The following is a 17,026-nucleotide window of genomic DNA, read 5'->3' as shown; positions in this document are numbered from 1 at the left end:
ACCCTTTCTGGTTTATATCTTTGCAGCTACAAAAATAGGGAATGGGAATGCAGTTCTACGGAGAAACAAGCTGAAATTTAGTGATTGATAAGCCTTCCACAGCAAAGACCGGGAGGAATATTCCATGCAAAATCTCTGAGCAGGTACACCTCCATACATCTTCACCCTCCAACCAGGAACTGAGGGCTACATAACTCACGGCAGTGTCTCATGGGATTAAATGTCTGAACAGCGGCCCACACTGTCACGGATAATTTTAACAGCAGAAACTAGAGACACAGGCAAAGGGAAACTCATATTGAAATAAAAGATTTGTATTTACACCATGGTAAGTAAAATTAGACTGTGAAGGTTTCAGATCAAGAAGCACAACTGCAAATAATAAAGTAACAAGGAGTTAGGACAAAAAGAGCAAAGCAGACGGGTTGATAAGGACAGCAGCATGAAGAACAGGTGGAACTGTTATACCCACAATCTGAGCATCCATGACACAAAATCACCAGCTTTGACGTGTTTTTTGGCACCATCATCTAGGTCCAACACTAATATTAAAAGCTAGTTAAAGAAAAGCTCTAATCTGAGCATGGGCTATAGGAAAACAAAGTCCGTTGGCAGTCTCTGTATGTTCTTCCAATCAGCTCCGCTACCTTAATTGTTCAAAATCCCTGTTCACAATCCTTTTGTCGCAAAATTAACAGCAAACTTGGCTCTTCTCTCCTGCATTTATCAGGAGAGCAGCTTCCCAATTCCTCATCAGCGTCATCTATCTCCAAAACCAGTGGAAGTCAATGGCTTTGTACAGTTACTGTCAAGGCAAAACTTGTCTAGAAGGCTTTCTCAGCTGGTGAGAAAACATGAGAAAAGCAACACTACTAATCACTTAAAAAAACCCACTTACATTCAGTTTCTGAGGCGTTCTTTTAATGCCTCAAAAGAGACTAGGTTGCGGTGGAGTTTTTAACTTTTAGGCCAAGTACTTATAACACAAATTACAGAACTCACATAAGTGGAAGATGCCAGCACAGTCTATTAAGTGCACCCTTCAGAGTGTCAATGATTTAAATAATTACTCTCAAGTCATTATTTTTGTATGTCATTCTAATTAGAAGTTCTAATTTTAGGTATTGCTTTTAAGCCTTACATTCATAAAATCATAGAATGGGCTGAGTTGGAAGGAGCTTTAATGATTACCTCATTCCAACGTTCCTGCCATGTGCAGAGGCACTTTCCATTGTACCACGTTGCTCAAAGCCCCATCCAACCCAGCCTTGAACACTTCCAGGGATGGGGCATCCATAGCTTCTCTAAGCAACCTGTACCAGTGCCTCCCTACCCTCACAGTAAAGAGCTGTTAGCTGCTTCCTAACTACACCTTCCCCCTTTTGGTTTAAAGGTAAGATGGCTGAAACACTGACAGTGCCTGAGACTCAGGAATATTCCACTTGTCTTCTCTTTAACTGCTTTGCCTTTGAGTACTGTTCAATTTAGTCTCACTATCTGTCATATGATTAACCACAACTCTGGAGTTTGCCACTTGACTCAATTTTGAAGTCAAAGAACTACACAAGGCTGATTATTAAAACGTTTATCAGCTACCATGAGCCTTAACTGCTACATTTTTTCTTAGAGAAGTAAAGCAGTCCTTTCCTCCACGAACAGAGAGCTCACAAGCAGTGGGGCAATATGGGGGAAAGGATGCAGGGAGGTACAAAATAATCTTCACTGTCTCAAAATTCAGATGACAAATATGTAATGCACTCCAAAACACATCTGATAAACAGTCATATTTCTCTTCCATCAAAATGGGGAACTTAAAGACTGTCATCCTCCAGAACGTATACAACTAGGGGAAAAAAAAAGTCTTTTTTTTCCACAGTCCTAGCCCTGCTTTCTGTCACTGTCCTCTCTTCCAACAACCATTTCCTTGTCAAAAACCTTACTGAAACAGGATTTGGGGTTCCCTCAGTCTTTTACTGTCAAATCTATAGTTTTTCAAAGATTCAATTTTTCTACCGTTTCTCCTTAATGCTGCATATATAAACTGTATTCTTGGCAGAGACCTCTGCAAAAATGGTCAACCATCAACCAAAATGAAGATGTGTGGGAGGAAAAAAATCTGTCTGCTAACAGTCTGATCAACAACCTGTTATGAGAAACAGCAAAACACCACAGCTCAGGAAGTCCTTGTGCTTCCTCGGGTTTTGTAAATCTGATCATTAGCAAAAAGCCCCCAGATATGTGGCTGTATCTCCATTTTCCAGTTAATATCCAGACAAAACTTGGAACTACATTGCAGATCATAGCAGGAGTTCATTACAAGGAAAACAAACAAGTCTAGCAATGTAATTCAATTTACAAGGTTGCATTTTTGAAACTGTATGAGTTCTAATATATTTCTACACATTTGTTTTTATATTACAGCAGTTTTGCTGCTTAAAGACCAATGCGCAGACAAATGGGCATCTTCCCCTGCTCTGAACATCAGTATGTGACTTCACCCAAATGCTTTTGTCAGCAAAGATTTTTTGAAGATAACTATGATTAGTGACAATGTGAGCAGCATTAATAAAATTAACAGCATGGGAACATGGACATTCACTGAGGTGAACAGTCCCCTCTCAGTAGGAGCTTTAAGTTTTCAGGTCTTCCAAGGCAAGGTCAGCTTAGTGCTCCTATAAATAAAGCACCTATTTTGACCAGAAATAAGAAATTTAGCAAAGAAAATCCACAATCCAAACTAAGTTTCAGAATTTTTTTTTTTTTATTTAAAAAAATAACTCCAACAGAAGGCATTTTCTTACTTCATCCTTAAGCAGGGGCATTTGGCACCTTGTGACACTCAAATTTTAAGGAGCCTGGAAGCTCACCTCTGTGCAAGAAAAAAAAACTGGCACTACAAAAATGCTTCTGAAGAGCCATGTTTTTAAACTTCAGAAGAGAAAGTCACAAGGGCTGCCTTTTGGGAAAGGAATGACCCCATTCTTATTTAAACGACCCATGACCATTCGTCGCTCATGACCTTAACTGGTGGTTCTGCTCATAACTCTCACAGATTCACTCCTGAGGTTTAAATTAATTTTTGTGTCTCAAAACAGAAGGAAAAGAAAATGCAAAGATTTTGGGAAGTCAGGTGACAAAATGTTGCAACAGAAAAGAAATACAAAAATTAGTCAAGTACACTGCTGAAAGAAACTACAAATGCCAACCGAATCCCATTTGCACAGCAAACTTTTTCACAAGCATCTTAGGCATCTTTCAAACACTCAGTCCTCCCCTATAATACATACATTTGTCTTTGTAGATCCACATTAATTCAGAAAACCTGAACATGCCCTAGATTGATAACTGCAGATTGCAAATGCAAGAAAATATGTCTAAAATCACAGAAATTTCTTGAGCAATTCCAAAATCATGTCTTAGTTTTTATACTCAAACTCGGGTAATTTCTCAAAAGAGAAGGAGGACTCTCTCCATGACTACACTGAAAGAAAGCAGAGAGCTAACAAAGTCACTGACCTCCTAATCGTCATTGCCACATACTTTTTGTGATTAATTAAGAGTGAAAACTATTTTTCTTTCACAGACAGACAAAGTTTCCCTTTCACAGCTGGTTTTCCTCCAAACAAGTGTTAAGGACAAGCTCTTGTAGAGTTTTAACTTCAAATGTTTATTAAGGCAAGTACTCCTTACTTGGAGTGACACAGACAGCTATCCTTGTAAGAGTAAGGAATTTTGGAATTGCCTGGATTGAAAAGTCTCAGCACTTCGAACAAGCATTAGAAATGGCTGAGTGCTAAATGTTTCATGGGAATAAACAAGGAATAATCAGGTTCAAAAACACAGTTTTCATTTGTTTTGACAAAATAATGAAATTTCATCATTTCAACGTAGTCCAAGAGGAGAATTAGGGATATAAACTTTAAAAATCACGTTGCCTCAAATGTAAGCTTTTTTTTTTTTAATATTAAGCAAAATGGAGTTTTGGCACATGAATTAAAAAGTGTGGTACATGTGCTGCTGCTTTTTATAAAAGCCCACGGTATGAAGATTAACCAGTGTTAATTATCACATCTTTTAATGTGATGCCATAGACAGGCATGGCATTCTAATTCACAGATCTGTTCAAACATGTACCTGCCCTGAGGAGCCAACAACTTGCACTGGGCAGATACTACAGATGAGCTATGAAGGTGTGTCCAGACAGTAGATTATGTGCAGCAAAAGCCTCTGAAAAAATGGGACGAATCTTGCAATACAGAAGTCCATTATTCCACAGAAGTAATTATTTTGAGCTGTACTTTAAATACTAACTTCCTCATGCCCAGGGATAATTCTGCAGCAAGCAGTAAGAGAAAAAAGGCTTGGAAACAGGAAATTCCACTTTGGAAATGGAATTTAATACTGCAAAATGTCATGAATCTTGTAAAGGACCTAGACATTTTTTCTAGTGTAGAGAACTCACAGATGGAGTAAGTTTAAAAGCAACATATAAGCCATGCAAATACATACCTATGCCACCTAGAATCTTTCACAGGTATCAAATTTAAAAACACAGGTTGTTGAAAATGTGCTGACATTTTATTCATCAAGAATTGCAAAAATAAAAATTCAATTATATTTCATGCAATTTCTTTGGTGTTCAGTATTGACTAATAGCATCTGCCTCTAAGACAAAAGGCCTCAGTCTCCATTTCTGTTACTTACAAGAATTAAATTCTCTGGCATGAGAAGCATTTTAAATTATTACATATTGTGAAAGGGAAGTGGCTGAGGCCTGGCAAAGCAGGCAGGTCCCAGCACATGACAAATCCTTTCGCCTGCACGCGCCCTCTTCATAACGCTAACATAATCCTTCAGCTTTTCAAGTTAAACACTCTTATGATCTTACTCTTCAAGCAATTTTTCTTCTTTGTGGCATCTACCCTGATTACAGCAGAAACCTCTTTTACTTCTTAACTGATAGTTCTTAGCACACATGCAAAAAAATTTCAGGCCTTACAGATCTTCTCTGCATGCAAGCATCAGTAGATAAATGTTGCCAAGAATTACGGCATTATATTAAAGCAATGAAAAGACATTGTTGTTTTGGCTAAAACAAACCTGTTCCCAAAAAATATGCCTACTTATTTCTGGTCTGTATAGGCTGCAGCAAATAAATTATTTTCTTCAAGAAAAGAGAACGGAACTTGTTTTCATTACAAAGTATTTGTGCTATAATAGTCAAAAAGGATGAATACGTATTTCACTGTTAACACCACAATGCAGTTAAAATTGTTTATCCCTAAATAGTATATACTATTTATATATTGTTTTTATGTTGCACACTTTGCATATGTGAAGTATTGGCAATCTATGAAAATAAATTCTAGAAAATAAAAAATACATCATATTTTGTGATACCTCCAGCTTTCCCATGAATTTGTAGTATTCCTAGCCTCAATCAGCTGATATACCCAAAGGCATTGAGACTACAATGTAAATATCCAGTGAGTATAAAAATATGTATCTTACATAAGTTTTTTACTGTCTTCATTTATGTTAGCCTTTCTTTTCTAGCACAACTAGCATATGAAAAATTATATACTATTCTGATACACTGTTTCTGCATACTCCCTTTTTATCAAAGGAAAGTATTTTCAATTTTTAGTAAAATTTTCAAAATAGTTTACAAATTTAAGTAGATTAATTTTCTATCTCTACATATAAGTAAGTCCTTAACTTGAAGACTGCTTACATGATGAATAAATAATAAGCCGTAAAAGGGTCTTCCTTTAAAGGCAAAAATGAAAACATACAATAAAATGATCCATCACTTGACCGCTGTTGCAAAATCAAGACACTATTGGTAAATTATCATATGCAATAAAGATGGGAATCAAGTTTAGTCCCCGTCAAGATGTCAATGCTGCCATAATAATCATGCTCCATCTTACATATTTTTGCTTCTTTCCCTCCCTATCAAGGAAACTCTCATATATTCATCTGCACAATAGTGAAGATTCTCCTTCTACTTTCTGTTTCCAGTCTGAATGTGGATTGTATACTCCAGCAAAGTGTGAGATTTGTTAAGACAGAAACCACACCTGAAAGCAACAAAGTATATGGGCTGATATCCCATTTAAGTCTGGATGACTTATCTCACTTATCTCCTCACTGCGGCTGCCACCACTGCCTCCTATGACCAGTTTGCCATTATCTCACTGAAGTTACTTAGCCTGTGACCAGGTGATCCATAGATTCAAAAGAAAGGTAGTAAGGGAACACCTTAGTGGGAAAAAGCATCACACCTTGTGGCAACAGCCTGTAGTTACATCAAAGAATCATCCAGAGATCAAACTGACACCAGCAGAACACCCAGACTTTCTCCCAAAATACTGCCCTGACAAAGAACACACCTTAGACACTTAAATCCCAGCATCAGCTCTTTGAGCCTGGTTGATCATTCAGTGTTTCTCAGGTGCCTGAGCCTTGTGCAGAGCAACACACAATTTCAGGGTTTAAATCAATACCACAAGAAACAAATAACAAAACCAGCACACAATGCACAGGAGCAGTCGGAGCTTTAAGTCCCCATCATTAAGCCTCATACTCTTTTCCTATTCAGCCTTTCTTGTTCCCATGACAAAGCAAACAAGGGGAAGGTGAAAATTATAAGGCAACCTGTATGGTCTTCTGTAAAGATGATTTTTTTTTTTTTTTAAACGTTGTAGAAGATATACCAGCATTAAGTGAATGCCAGTGTACTAAAATGATCCCTGCCAGTCACAAGAAGACTGCTACTGCCAGGAGTGTGACGTTGTTCTGGAAGGAAAGCTGTGATCCATACATGCAGCTTTTGTGGTATCATATTTCATGCTATTTGTTGCTGTCAAATCCAATTAAGGAAAAAGGCCAAGAAGAGTAAACATCATGCTTTATTGTCTGAAATAAAAGACAGTGACTCATGCTCTCCCCTCTCCCACATTCCCTATTCCAAACAGGCTGGTTAAAGAATAACCTCTAAGGTTAACGGACTGAGGCACCTTCTCAAGGTATCAGATAATGAAGTTACTTTTTAATTCCCTGTTGCACACTAAAGCTTAAGAAACACAAGTTATGAGAAGTGCAAGACTGAACATGTCTTCTATTTATTTGCAGGTCAGCAAGAGCAGCAAAGAGGGCTGAACTCCAACTTCTTTCACTTAAAGCCTCAGAAAAAGTACTCTACCTTTGCTCCTGGATAAACCACAGCGAAGGGTGACAACTGAATAAATTAATTCTACTGAAAAATCCACCAGATCAGGTTTTATAATGTCACTACTTGAAAATACTAAGTACCAAAAATTCAAACATTACATCGCTGAGCTGTTAATTATGATCTGCAAGATAGTTCTTAAAACAACTCAGTACCATAGAAATAGGTAGTTATATGTGAAGTTGTAGTAAGTAGACATCTCAACACAAATATCAGACAGCTGTACAAGGCAGACTGGTAAAGCCTACAAAAACAGAATTTAAAAGTATATGGATAAACAGTATAAAGACTACAAATACTTTCTAAGAACAAGTCAGGGACATTGTTTAGAGTTCTTTAAAGCAAACAATGAAGAAGCAAGATTGTATATTAATGTGGATTAGCAAAATAATTTTAACAGGACTCACAACAAGGCTGTCTTCCAGCTTACATGATATAAGAGGAAAAGTTTCCCCCTGACCCCAATAAACAAACAACAAAAGGACAGGAAATAAAAGGTTGGAACAACAGTATTTTTTTCAAATAGAAGGGGATGTACAAAAGGGTCAACCAAAGGAATCCATGTTTGGCCCTCCCTTGTTCAAAAAATTAATAAGTATAATTAAAATGGGAGTAAGAGTGGATTAAGTCTTGTAGAAGGTGCAAAAGCATTTCTTTAATAAGAACACTACTTGCAAAGGACTGAAGGAAGATTTCATGAACAATAGGATACAAAATCAGAGAGTAACTCTGGCTGGAAGGATCTTTGGTGGCCATTTGGTCATACCTTCATGAAAGACTTAAAGCAACAAATGGATTGAATAATTATACACAGTGATGAAGTGTGAAACAGCTGTCCCCACAGAGACAACAGATCTCAGAGGAATTGCTAAGTATTTTTTACAATCAGTCCTTTAATATTACATTCTAATTCTGCTCTATACCAACACTAAGAAATTTCTTCTAGCAGACACAAAACTAGAAAGACTGACTACTCTTGGACCTAGAAGCATGCAAACAAGCAAAAAGGATGATCAGACATACAGAAGAGCTTCTGTATCAGAAGGATTAAGTAGATAACAGCTCTTCAGGCTAGAGGAAACATGACCCAAGGGGATATGACAGAGACAACCCATGAGTGGCGTAACAGCGACCAGAGAAAAAGTACTCATTATTTCCTTATTTATTATTCATTTTCTTGAGCCAAAAAAATATAGGTGTCAAAGTAATAGGTAGCAGGTTAAAAGCAAACAAAAAGATGTGCTTTATTCACACAACTAATCATGAGAGTGATAGTTAAAGGATGTTGTGAGGATTTTAGACTGGTTTAAAAAGTGATAATGAAAATACGTGGATGGAAAATTAAGAGCTAAGAAATGAAACCACAAGGTACAGCAGGAAGTACCACAACACCTTACCCCAAATTCTATCCTTCAGCATCCATTTAACTGGCTACTCTTGGAGGGATCCCAGGCTAGCTTGGCTTGCAGCCCAACTCAGCCTCATTTTTCTCTTCTCTGGGAATCTCAAAGTGGTGAGCAGATTAAAAACTCTCCAAAAGCAGCATCAGTTTCTCAGGCTCTTGCCTCTGGCCTCTTCTATCAAGCTTTAAAACCTTCCTCAGGCAAAAGGCAGAGGCAGCTCTGGGAGCTTCTCTTGTGTGAATTTTCAGCAGTCTTTTTTCTCCCATGGGATGGCTGCTTTCAATTTTACAATGTTTCCCAAATTCTTTGTGTGAGAATTACTTTGAAGTAGTGATCAAATACTGGTTTAGTTAAATGAGTGAGCCACAAGAAAAGAAACCATATGCTTTAGAGTACTGTTAAAATTCAGTTACTTTTGACTATTTTTAATCATTCATTGCCTTATTATCTTTGTTTTGCCTTCTGAGAATTAAAATACCCTGAAGATTAAAATCAGATATGAAAATAGATGGGTAAATGCAATATTCCTCCTAAAGATGAGTAACAGATTTTTAAGTCCCAATAAACTTCAGCAAAATACCAAGCAATTCCTTCCACTTGCCATGGTAAGTAAAGGCAACTTCTGGCCATATAGCTGCTGGCACATGCCTCTTTTTTTTTTTTTTTTTTAATAGTGCTGTACTACTTTTGTGTGTGTTTAAAACACAAAACAGTGAATTTTTTTGTTTTATTGATGATACTTGTATGCCCATTTTGCCCACTTCTACCTTACCTTATCCTTTTTTCTGGCTGACAACTTCCTTGCAGTTATCTCCAAACAATGATGCTCAAACAGTTGAGGGTGAGTGCTTTTATGCAGAAAAAGAGAAAGACACTGAAGGATTTTTAACCCACCTCAGCTTAAAAATTATGTCAACATATGGCTAAGCATGTATTGAACACCATCACTTCTCTAAGAAAAAATAAAATGTTAATTGCTTAAGATATAGAGACAGTCCCAAAAAATATATCCAATAAGACAAGAGTTTAAATTACTCAACTGCAAATTAATCTTGCAATCCAACCAGACAAGGATGAAAGAGTTTGACAAAATAAATACATTTCACCCTTTGGCATCTGGGTCTTCTGATGTTTAATTAAAAGAAAAGGCTAAAGGCTATGTTCTTCTCTGAATGTTAGCTTACTGCTGAGATGCCAAGGGGACAGGCACCTTTCAAATACCTCTCCCCAACAGGAATGTAAAAATAGTTTTAATTTAAAATAAAACAACCCAAATAAAAATCATTAAACTACATTTGAAATGCTTCATTGGAAGACAAAACCCTGCTTCACCTTCCAGAAACGCATTAGTGGAAAACTTCTTGGTGCAAAACATTAGACATGTCTTTTCTTGTAACACAACAAAGATGAACTCATTATTTTGTGAAGCACTTAAGGGGGGGGGGGGGGGGGGCAGGAGGGGGGGAGGCAAAGATCTTGAATGTAGTATGTATTTTTAATAAATATGTGAGATAAATTAATTTGATTTCACAAAGTAGGTCACACAGTTCAGTGCATCTGTGAATTCACTGCTGCTGAGGCCCAGCTGAGAGAAGTTGTCCCACGACGTGGGACCACAAAGAAATTCACTGACTCTGGTCTCAAACGCCAACCCCATCCCAACCACCTGATGTAAAACATGTTCAGACATGTCTATCAACACCAAGAGACAGTCAGGTTAGAGCTGCAATCAAAGTCCTTTGAAGGACTTCAAAATCTTCAGGATTACACACCATGTCAGTAAGCAGCATCACATCTATCCTGCCAGGGAGTGTTCTCTTTACAGAGAGTGTGCTCCCAGCTGCCCTGTTAAACCCATTCTGACCTGAAACTCCTCTGCTCCACAATGATTCCAAGAGACATGTACTGGGTACATTACAGGTACCTTGAGCAAAGTGCCTAGATGATGTGTAGAAAAGGAAGAGGTATTCATAGCTGAATAAAACCCAGCCAAAAGTTAAACATGTGTCACATACATATAAAATCAAAGCTCATTTTCAGTTCTGTAGTTTGCTCAAAACATTACCATGCAGAGAAATCTTAAGCTCCTTAGCAAATCTAGTGCTCCACAAACATTATAAAAGATCTCGAACTTTGTCAAATAACTATTTCTTCACTAGAGAAAGTTTTATGAAACATTTCTCTTTGCCCCAGTATTCCTTCTGGCTTTCCTCAATTTAATTTACAGTCAGTTGCTTCTCCATGTACACACTTCAATGGCTAGCCATTAAAACACACTGTTATGTTCCAGGTTAACAGTATCTAAAACTGAAAAGAATGTCATGCATATATTCTAGTACTTGAGGGATTGCTATTTATTCCTACACTTTATTTACAGGAAATATAATTAAATAACAGTATTAAATGTATCAGAAAAACACCTATCAATGTAATTCTTGATTCTATACACAGGAATTCCTTTACCAAAGCAAAAAAGATGCTACTTGGTCTAATCCGTCTTGATGAAGACAATCCTAATAAGGAGATACTATCAATGACATCAGTCAACTCCTCATTAAATATTGGGGGCTTGTTTAATGCTTTTTTTTTTTGGTAGACCTTTTTCTGTGGCTTAAAACCAAGATAAATTCTTGTTCTCAACACTGATACTGACTGCCAGTTAGCACTGGGCAGCTAGAATCCCCGGTAGCTGCTGCCACTGTTGAAGTGGAGAAATAAATTCCTGAATGCCTGTTTTCAGCACTGGGCTTCATGCTGCAGAAGGTTATCTTTTCTCATCCATGGAATTGGGTATTCTCTATACTGGGCTGAATGAGAAAGACAACAGTCAATCAGGACTACTGAGGACATGCCTGTATAGCTCAATAAAACAAGAAAATGAGTGACAATGCTTCAAACTCTCAGTTAAAGAGTACTTCTATCTAGAACAACTTGGCAAAGAATTATCTGCTGGTTAGGATATCCCAGCATTTGAGTTTGAGCCAGGTTTTGCTTTTGGCTGGGCATACAGTTGGAGTGGCACTAAAATGGAAATCAGAGTTAGACTTGTGTATTATAGAGCACACAGTGTCAAAATTTGTTGAACTATCTCACAGTCTAGCATGCTTCATTCTTAACTGAAAAGAAAATTTAAACTGCCAATATGACACTATCACTTAATTTTTACTCTAAAGACAAGATGCAAACACTACACTACACAAACACCTGAATATTGTTCCACTGCTTAGTAATCACATACACATATAACAATGACACAACCTAGTTAAAAGATTCCAAAATGCAATTTTAACAAAATATGAAGCACAAAAGTAACTTATTTCCCACTATAGCTAATGAAATAAACATATCTCCAGTATTGTACTTCTCCCTACACTGTTGTTGTTGTTTGTTTAATGCATATACTTCAGGCCATAAACCCAGTGACTCTCTTCAGATCCTGGGGCTTTTTTTATAATTTGTGTAAAACCAGTATTAGAGGATTCACAAAGCAAGTTTCGACCAGACACCAAGCAGAAATACAAATACCTCTTTTTAAAATTATTATTTGAACTTTGAAGTTTTGAGCTGAAAAATACACAGCCCAAGCTACTGCACTGTATACGTTACTTACTAGTATTGTGTCCCTCCATCCCTAAAAAGCCAGACAATATTTTATTTTCTGTGAAGGGAAAAGACATTTTGGTTCTGGCCCTCGGTTCAGAACTGAGGTTTTCTAATCTTTAATCCTTGCTTGTCAAGAAATCAGCTATTTAAGAAGTCAGCAGCTATTTAAGATGCTCAGTAGCGATCTTTCACAGAGCAGATTTTGAGTTTAATCTACAATGAATCTTGACTATAAGGCTTCTAGTGTTCTATTTTTACCAAGTTTATCCTTCTGATACGAAATACACTTTCACACTTCTAGAGATTAAAATTCTGATGTTTATATTAGCAGAAGTGTTTAGGGTAAAACCAGTTTCAAAAACACTAAGCTGTGAATCTATCACATTTAGACTCTTTATACTGTAAAAAAAAAGACAGGAAATATACACTGTACTGTTTCAATAGCTGAGAAAGACAGTAATTTTTACTCATAGTAAAATACAAAATTATTTCCATTAAAAACATTGGTCAGTCTGCATCATCCTTTTCAGGATTCACACAATAAGAATTTGTATTTATGAATACACATAATTTGTCATTTAGGCCAATTGTGTAAATCCCATGCTTAAACATATTCCCTACACAAGAATAAAACGTCCTATAATTATCACTTCACATGCCCATTCTATGCAAAAACTGACACCAGTCTTATCAGTTCTTAAATGTATTTAAACAGAATCATGTTGTTCTACAGTCACATGCAAGCTGTAGACCAAATTTTCCCTGGATTTATTGCTGCAGGTGTATTCACCGGTTCATTCTGTCAGTGGCTTTTATTATCTCCTGCTTAATCCAAAGAAAGGTTATTTAAAACCTGTCCCACTAAAACTCAGTAGATGAAGCAATTCAGAAGGCTCTCTGCAAATGGACTGCAGGCTGAAGGCCTAGTGCACAGCATAAAGACGAAGCCATATTTTTTATGATTTCCAGTTCTTTCTTCATTTGTACAGTTTCTGCACACATTTCTTTTTGCAAACATTTTTCTCGTGACTGCTTTCATTTCATAGGGATTTTGCTGCCTCATTATCCATTAATCATTTTTCCTTCTACCCTTCTTTCTTATTCAAAACAAAGCAAATCTCGAGGAGAAAACTGTCACTGTCAAAACTTTTAACCCAACTTCAAAGAAAAACAAAAGAAAAAGCCATAAACCAACTTATTCCTTTTAGGGTACTTAAGCTAGATAAGTTCCTTCATCAATGAGCTTTACCAGCAGAAAACAAGATATTTTAATCCGGTATCCTTCCACTGTTTTGTTTAGACCATCCTTCACTTGCACTACTTCTCATCAAATTTAAATGATTTTTCATTCTGGGCTAAGCTGTGTCAGCAAAAGTTAAATTTGACTCTAAGCATAAAAAGAGAAGCACAGTGCATTAACTTGACCATGCTATTCATTATTCTTTATTAAAATAGCCAAAGACAGACATAACAGAACAATCTTGACAAGTTGCAACCCAAAATATTTGTTTTTACTGGTGATATCAAACTCCATTAATATTTAGTCACTGCAGGGGCTGGTTATGGATTCACAGCTAATGTCTGCTTCCTAACGTAGCACCCATGCTTCAGCACCATCACATGCATCACTGGCAGCAGCAACAGACCAAACCTTCTAAAGACAAAGCAGTCTGGGCAGTCAATCTTTTGGCTACCTCTCTCAGCAAAAAGAGCATCCTGGTGCTCAGACTCTTCAGAACTTTCCATGCCAGTGCACTTGAAAAGCTCTGAGGATCAATGCAGTAATGTATGCCTGACATAACTGATCTCTCACAAGTGCTGCCCTCTGGATAGCATCTGTCTCTCAAGGCAATGTGCAATGTGATGAACACTAATACTTAAATTATGCAAAACAGACGCCAAGAGTTTACCAAAGACATTCATGTCTTTAAAAGTTATACCCACCAAGTTACAGGAGGACACAGAATGCCTATCCTGACAAAATGCAAAACAAGAAGCTCATTTCACTTGAAAACTGACAGCATACGTAGAGAGTACATTAGTATGCAATATATTTCTCATTATTATTTATTTAAAACCTTTAAAATGTCAGAAGCAATTCTGTACAAAGTCTTCTGCAGCAATGTCTCTAATAAAGGGACCTAAAAGTTTATGCAGACATTCTGCAGTTCTATTGGTTTTCAAAAATGAGGATGAAGAACTTCACTCTGTAACAAGAGATTATCCCACCAACTCAAAGAACTCTTCTGCGTCAGTAAATGGACATGCTGGGGGCATGAGCAGAACTGTATTTTAGGCATTGGCTACACACAGGTTTTAAACACCTACTTATTCAACTACTTTTGATGATTTCAATGGTACTTAATCTTCAATAAAAACTACTTTTAAAGTATCCTTGCATAGAAAGATCCTGCAAATACTTCTGTCAGACTTCAACAGCAAGTAAAATCACCAGTATACTCAAAAGGTTCTCAAAGCTAAATTACTTGACCTTCTATGACTCTATATGAGACAGCTGTGTTTAAAGGTACTGAACCTACAAGGACTATTCTGCAAGCACACAATTACTCTTCACTGCAACATGTACCAATGAATGGGAAGAACTCAGTCTTGTTAGCAAACACTTGGAAGAAATCATCCTCTTCTGCATTATTTAATTCCTACCCTTGATGTTTTCCCCTCTGAATGTATTCATTTTCAGAGTTACAGGGTGCTTATTTTTGTCTTTTATCACTGCAGTCGTCACGACACACTGAACACTTTCTGGAATCATGAAGCAGGTTTATTTTGCTAGAGGGAACAAAGTGACGATACGTGTTCCAAAACATGTCAAAGGTACGTGAGCAAGAAAGGTGTGGTCTGCTTCAGCCAGTTACAACATTTAGACTTTCCAAGCCAAGGCAGCTGCAATGCTACTGGCACAACCAGCATTCCTACTTTTTGAAAAGTGCTTAGCTCTGCCAGGCTGTAATGTGGTGTACAGAATTGCCATCCTGTTTAATGTTTAACTCCAACTATTCTCAGATGTCCACATCTAGAAATATTTAATAATCCACAGCTTACTTTTATTCCAAATAATATCTGCATAACAAATCTCCTGTAATTAAACTATACAAGAAACATAAAGGACAGAAATGTAATTACTGTAAAAAATGACACTAAAAATATCACAGTTACACTGAAAAACATTGAATATTTTATTCAGACACATAATGGGTCTCCAGAGGAAATATTCACCCACTTGAGTACATAACACATAACTAAGCATTTAATTTTCTTAAGGGCTGCTGCTGCCATGATTCCACAAAAGTATGTACTATAAACTAACAGGAAAAATAAAATCACTTTGAAATTCAATATAAAACTGCAATTGGTTTATGCCTTTCAGAAAAGCAATTCATACAGTTAAGCACTGAGCACCACTATATTTAAGAGCTGAGAATACCCACAACTTGAAGAATTAGAACCCGAGCTTTGTAAGCAACTGTCTGCTTATCCCTTTAGTTATTTCTTTTAAAACTACAGAGTACAGTAGGGTGGGTCATATTAATGAAAGCCCAGAGGCATTTTGTTGTTCAAATAGAACCCGAGCCCTGCTTAAAGAAAAAACAAGGAAAAAAAAAATTAGGAGTTCAACCAGCTGACCTTATCTTTGAAATCACAGAGCAATCACTTAAGTCCTTCAATGACTTCAGCAATCAAGTTCTCAGCATTGTGTGTATGACAATACCATTCACAGTGCAACTTAACAAAGCAAGTTACAGCTTTATCACTCTTTTTATTTAATGTTTTAAGTATTAAAAAGCCATGACACAAACCTGTGTCCACATGTCTAGAGCTTCTTCTAATTCCATTTGTTCGCTTCTGCAGAGCAAAAATGAGAATCAGAGATATGAATAAACATGTTTTCATGGAGGCACATTGCAGTCCTTTCATTCCCACAATCTACTAGGCAAAGCTGGTTTCCTTAAATTATTTCCCCCAACCACCAACACAATTATCTTTATCTTGTAGAAAGATCACACTTTGAAAAATATTCTTAGTAATGTTGACTTTTTTTCATATATCCCATTTTTTCTGAGACTGGGCTGAAAGAGTCTCAGTCCATAGGAGGCTTTTTCATACAACATTTTTTGATACTAAGTACAAATGTATTTTTTAATCATTTATGGATAGGATACAGGAAAAACATGCAGTCTGGCATTATCTGCCCCAGATAACATCCACCAACACAAAAGTAAAAGCCACTTGCATTGCTTTGATAAGGTAGAAACTTTCACTACTTCTACTTTATACTGAAGCTAGCTACAATTCCCTATGGAATGCTTAATTTTCTTATTTTCTGGGCAAGTACTTAAATATATTTAGTAACTTGTCTATCTCTCTAAAATTGGAGGAACCAGAGTTGAGTGAAATCAGAAACTCTCTGACAAGACTCAGACTATTTCAATTTCTTTTCTATATTTTATACACTAAGACACTTACTATGGATCCCTGGAAATTTCAATGTGAAATAATGCATATCTGTGAACTACTCATCTGCTTTTGCAAACTTGTTTTATCTGGTAACTTGCATGACACTTCATGCAGTTATTTATTTTTTAATCAAAGCAAGCAGAGAAAAGCATGTTGCATAACAAAGGGAACAATTAGGTTGCCCTGATTTACTCGCCGTTGATATAAGGTGATGCAGGACACACACCAAGTCAAGCCAGAAAGCAGTAACCTGAGGCATAACCACATTACCAAGTCCTGTAGCAAGCAAGCAAAATCAAAAGCTTGGTTT

At 36.8% G+C, this 17,026-nt stretch overlaps 1 protein-coding gene across 3 annotated transcripts in view; it reads right to left on the bottom strand.

The window, feature by feature from the left end:
- The window catches only part of VAV3 (vav guanine nucleotide exchange factor 3), a 151,609-nt gene that overhangs the window by 34,577 nt on the left and 100,006 nt on the right, over nt 1–17,026 (bottom strand). For 2 of the 3 annotated variants that reach the window (XM_032117752.1, XM_032117754.1), the window contains exon 19: nt 16,059–16,104. The exons of the other annotated variant lie outside the window; for it this stretch is intronic. In XM_032117752.1, coding sequence (XP_031973643.1) covers nt 16,059–16,104 — 46 coding nt within the window. The remainder of the gene's footprint in view (nt 1–16,058; nt 16,105–17,026) is intronic. 3 annotated transcript variants of the gene reach the window in all.

Source organism: Corvus moneduloides, chromosome 9 (genome assembly GCF_009650955.1).
Source record: "Corvus moneduloides isolate bCorMon1 chromosome 9, bCorMon1.pri, whole genome shotgun sequence".
Classification (NCBI taxonomy): domain Eukaryota; kingdom Metazoa; phylum Chordata; class Aves; order Passeriformes; family Corvidae; genus Corvus; species Corvus moneduloides.
The sequence above is the reverse complement of the archived record's forward strand: the minus strand, read 5'-3'. Positions and strand labels throughout refer to the sequence as shown.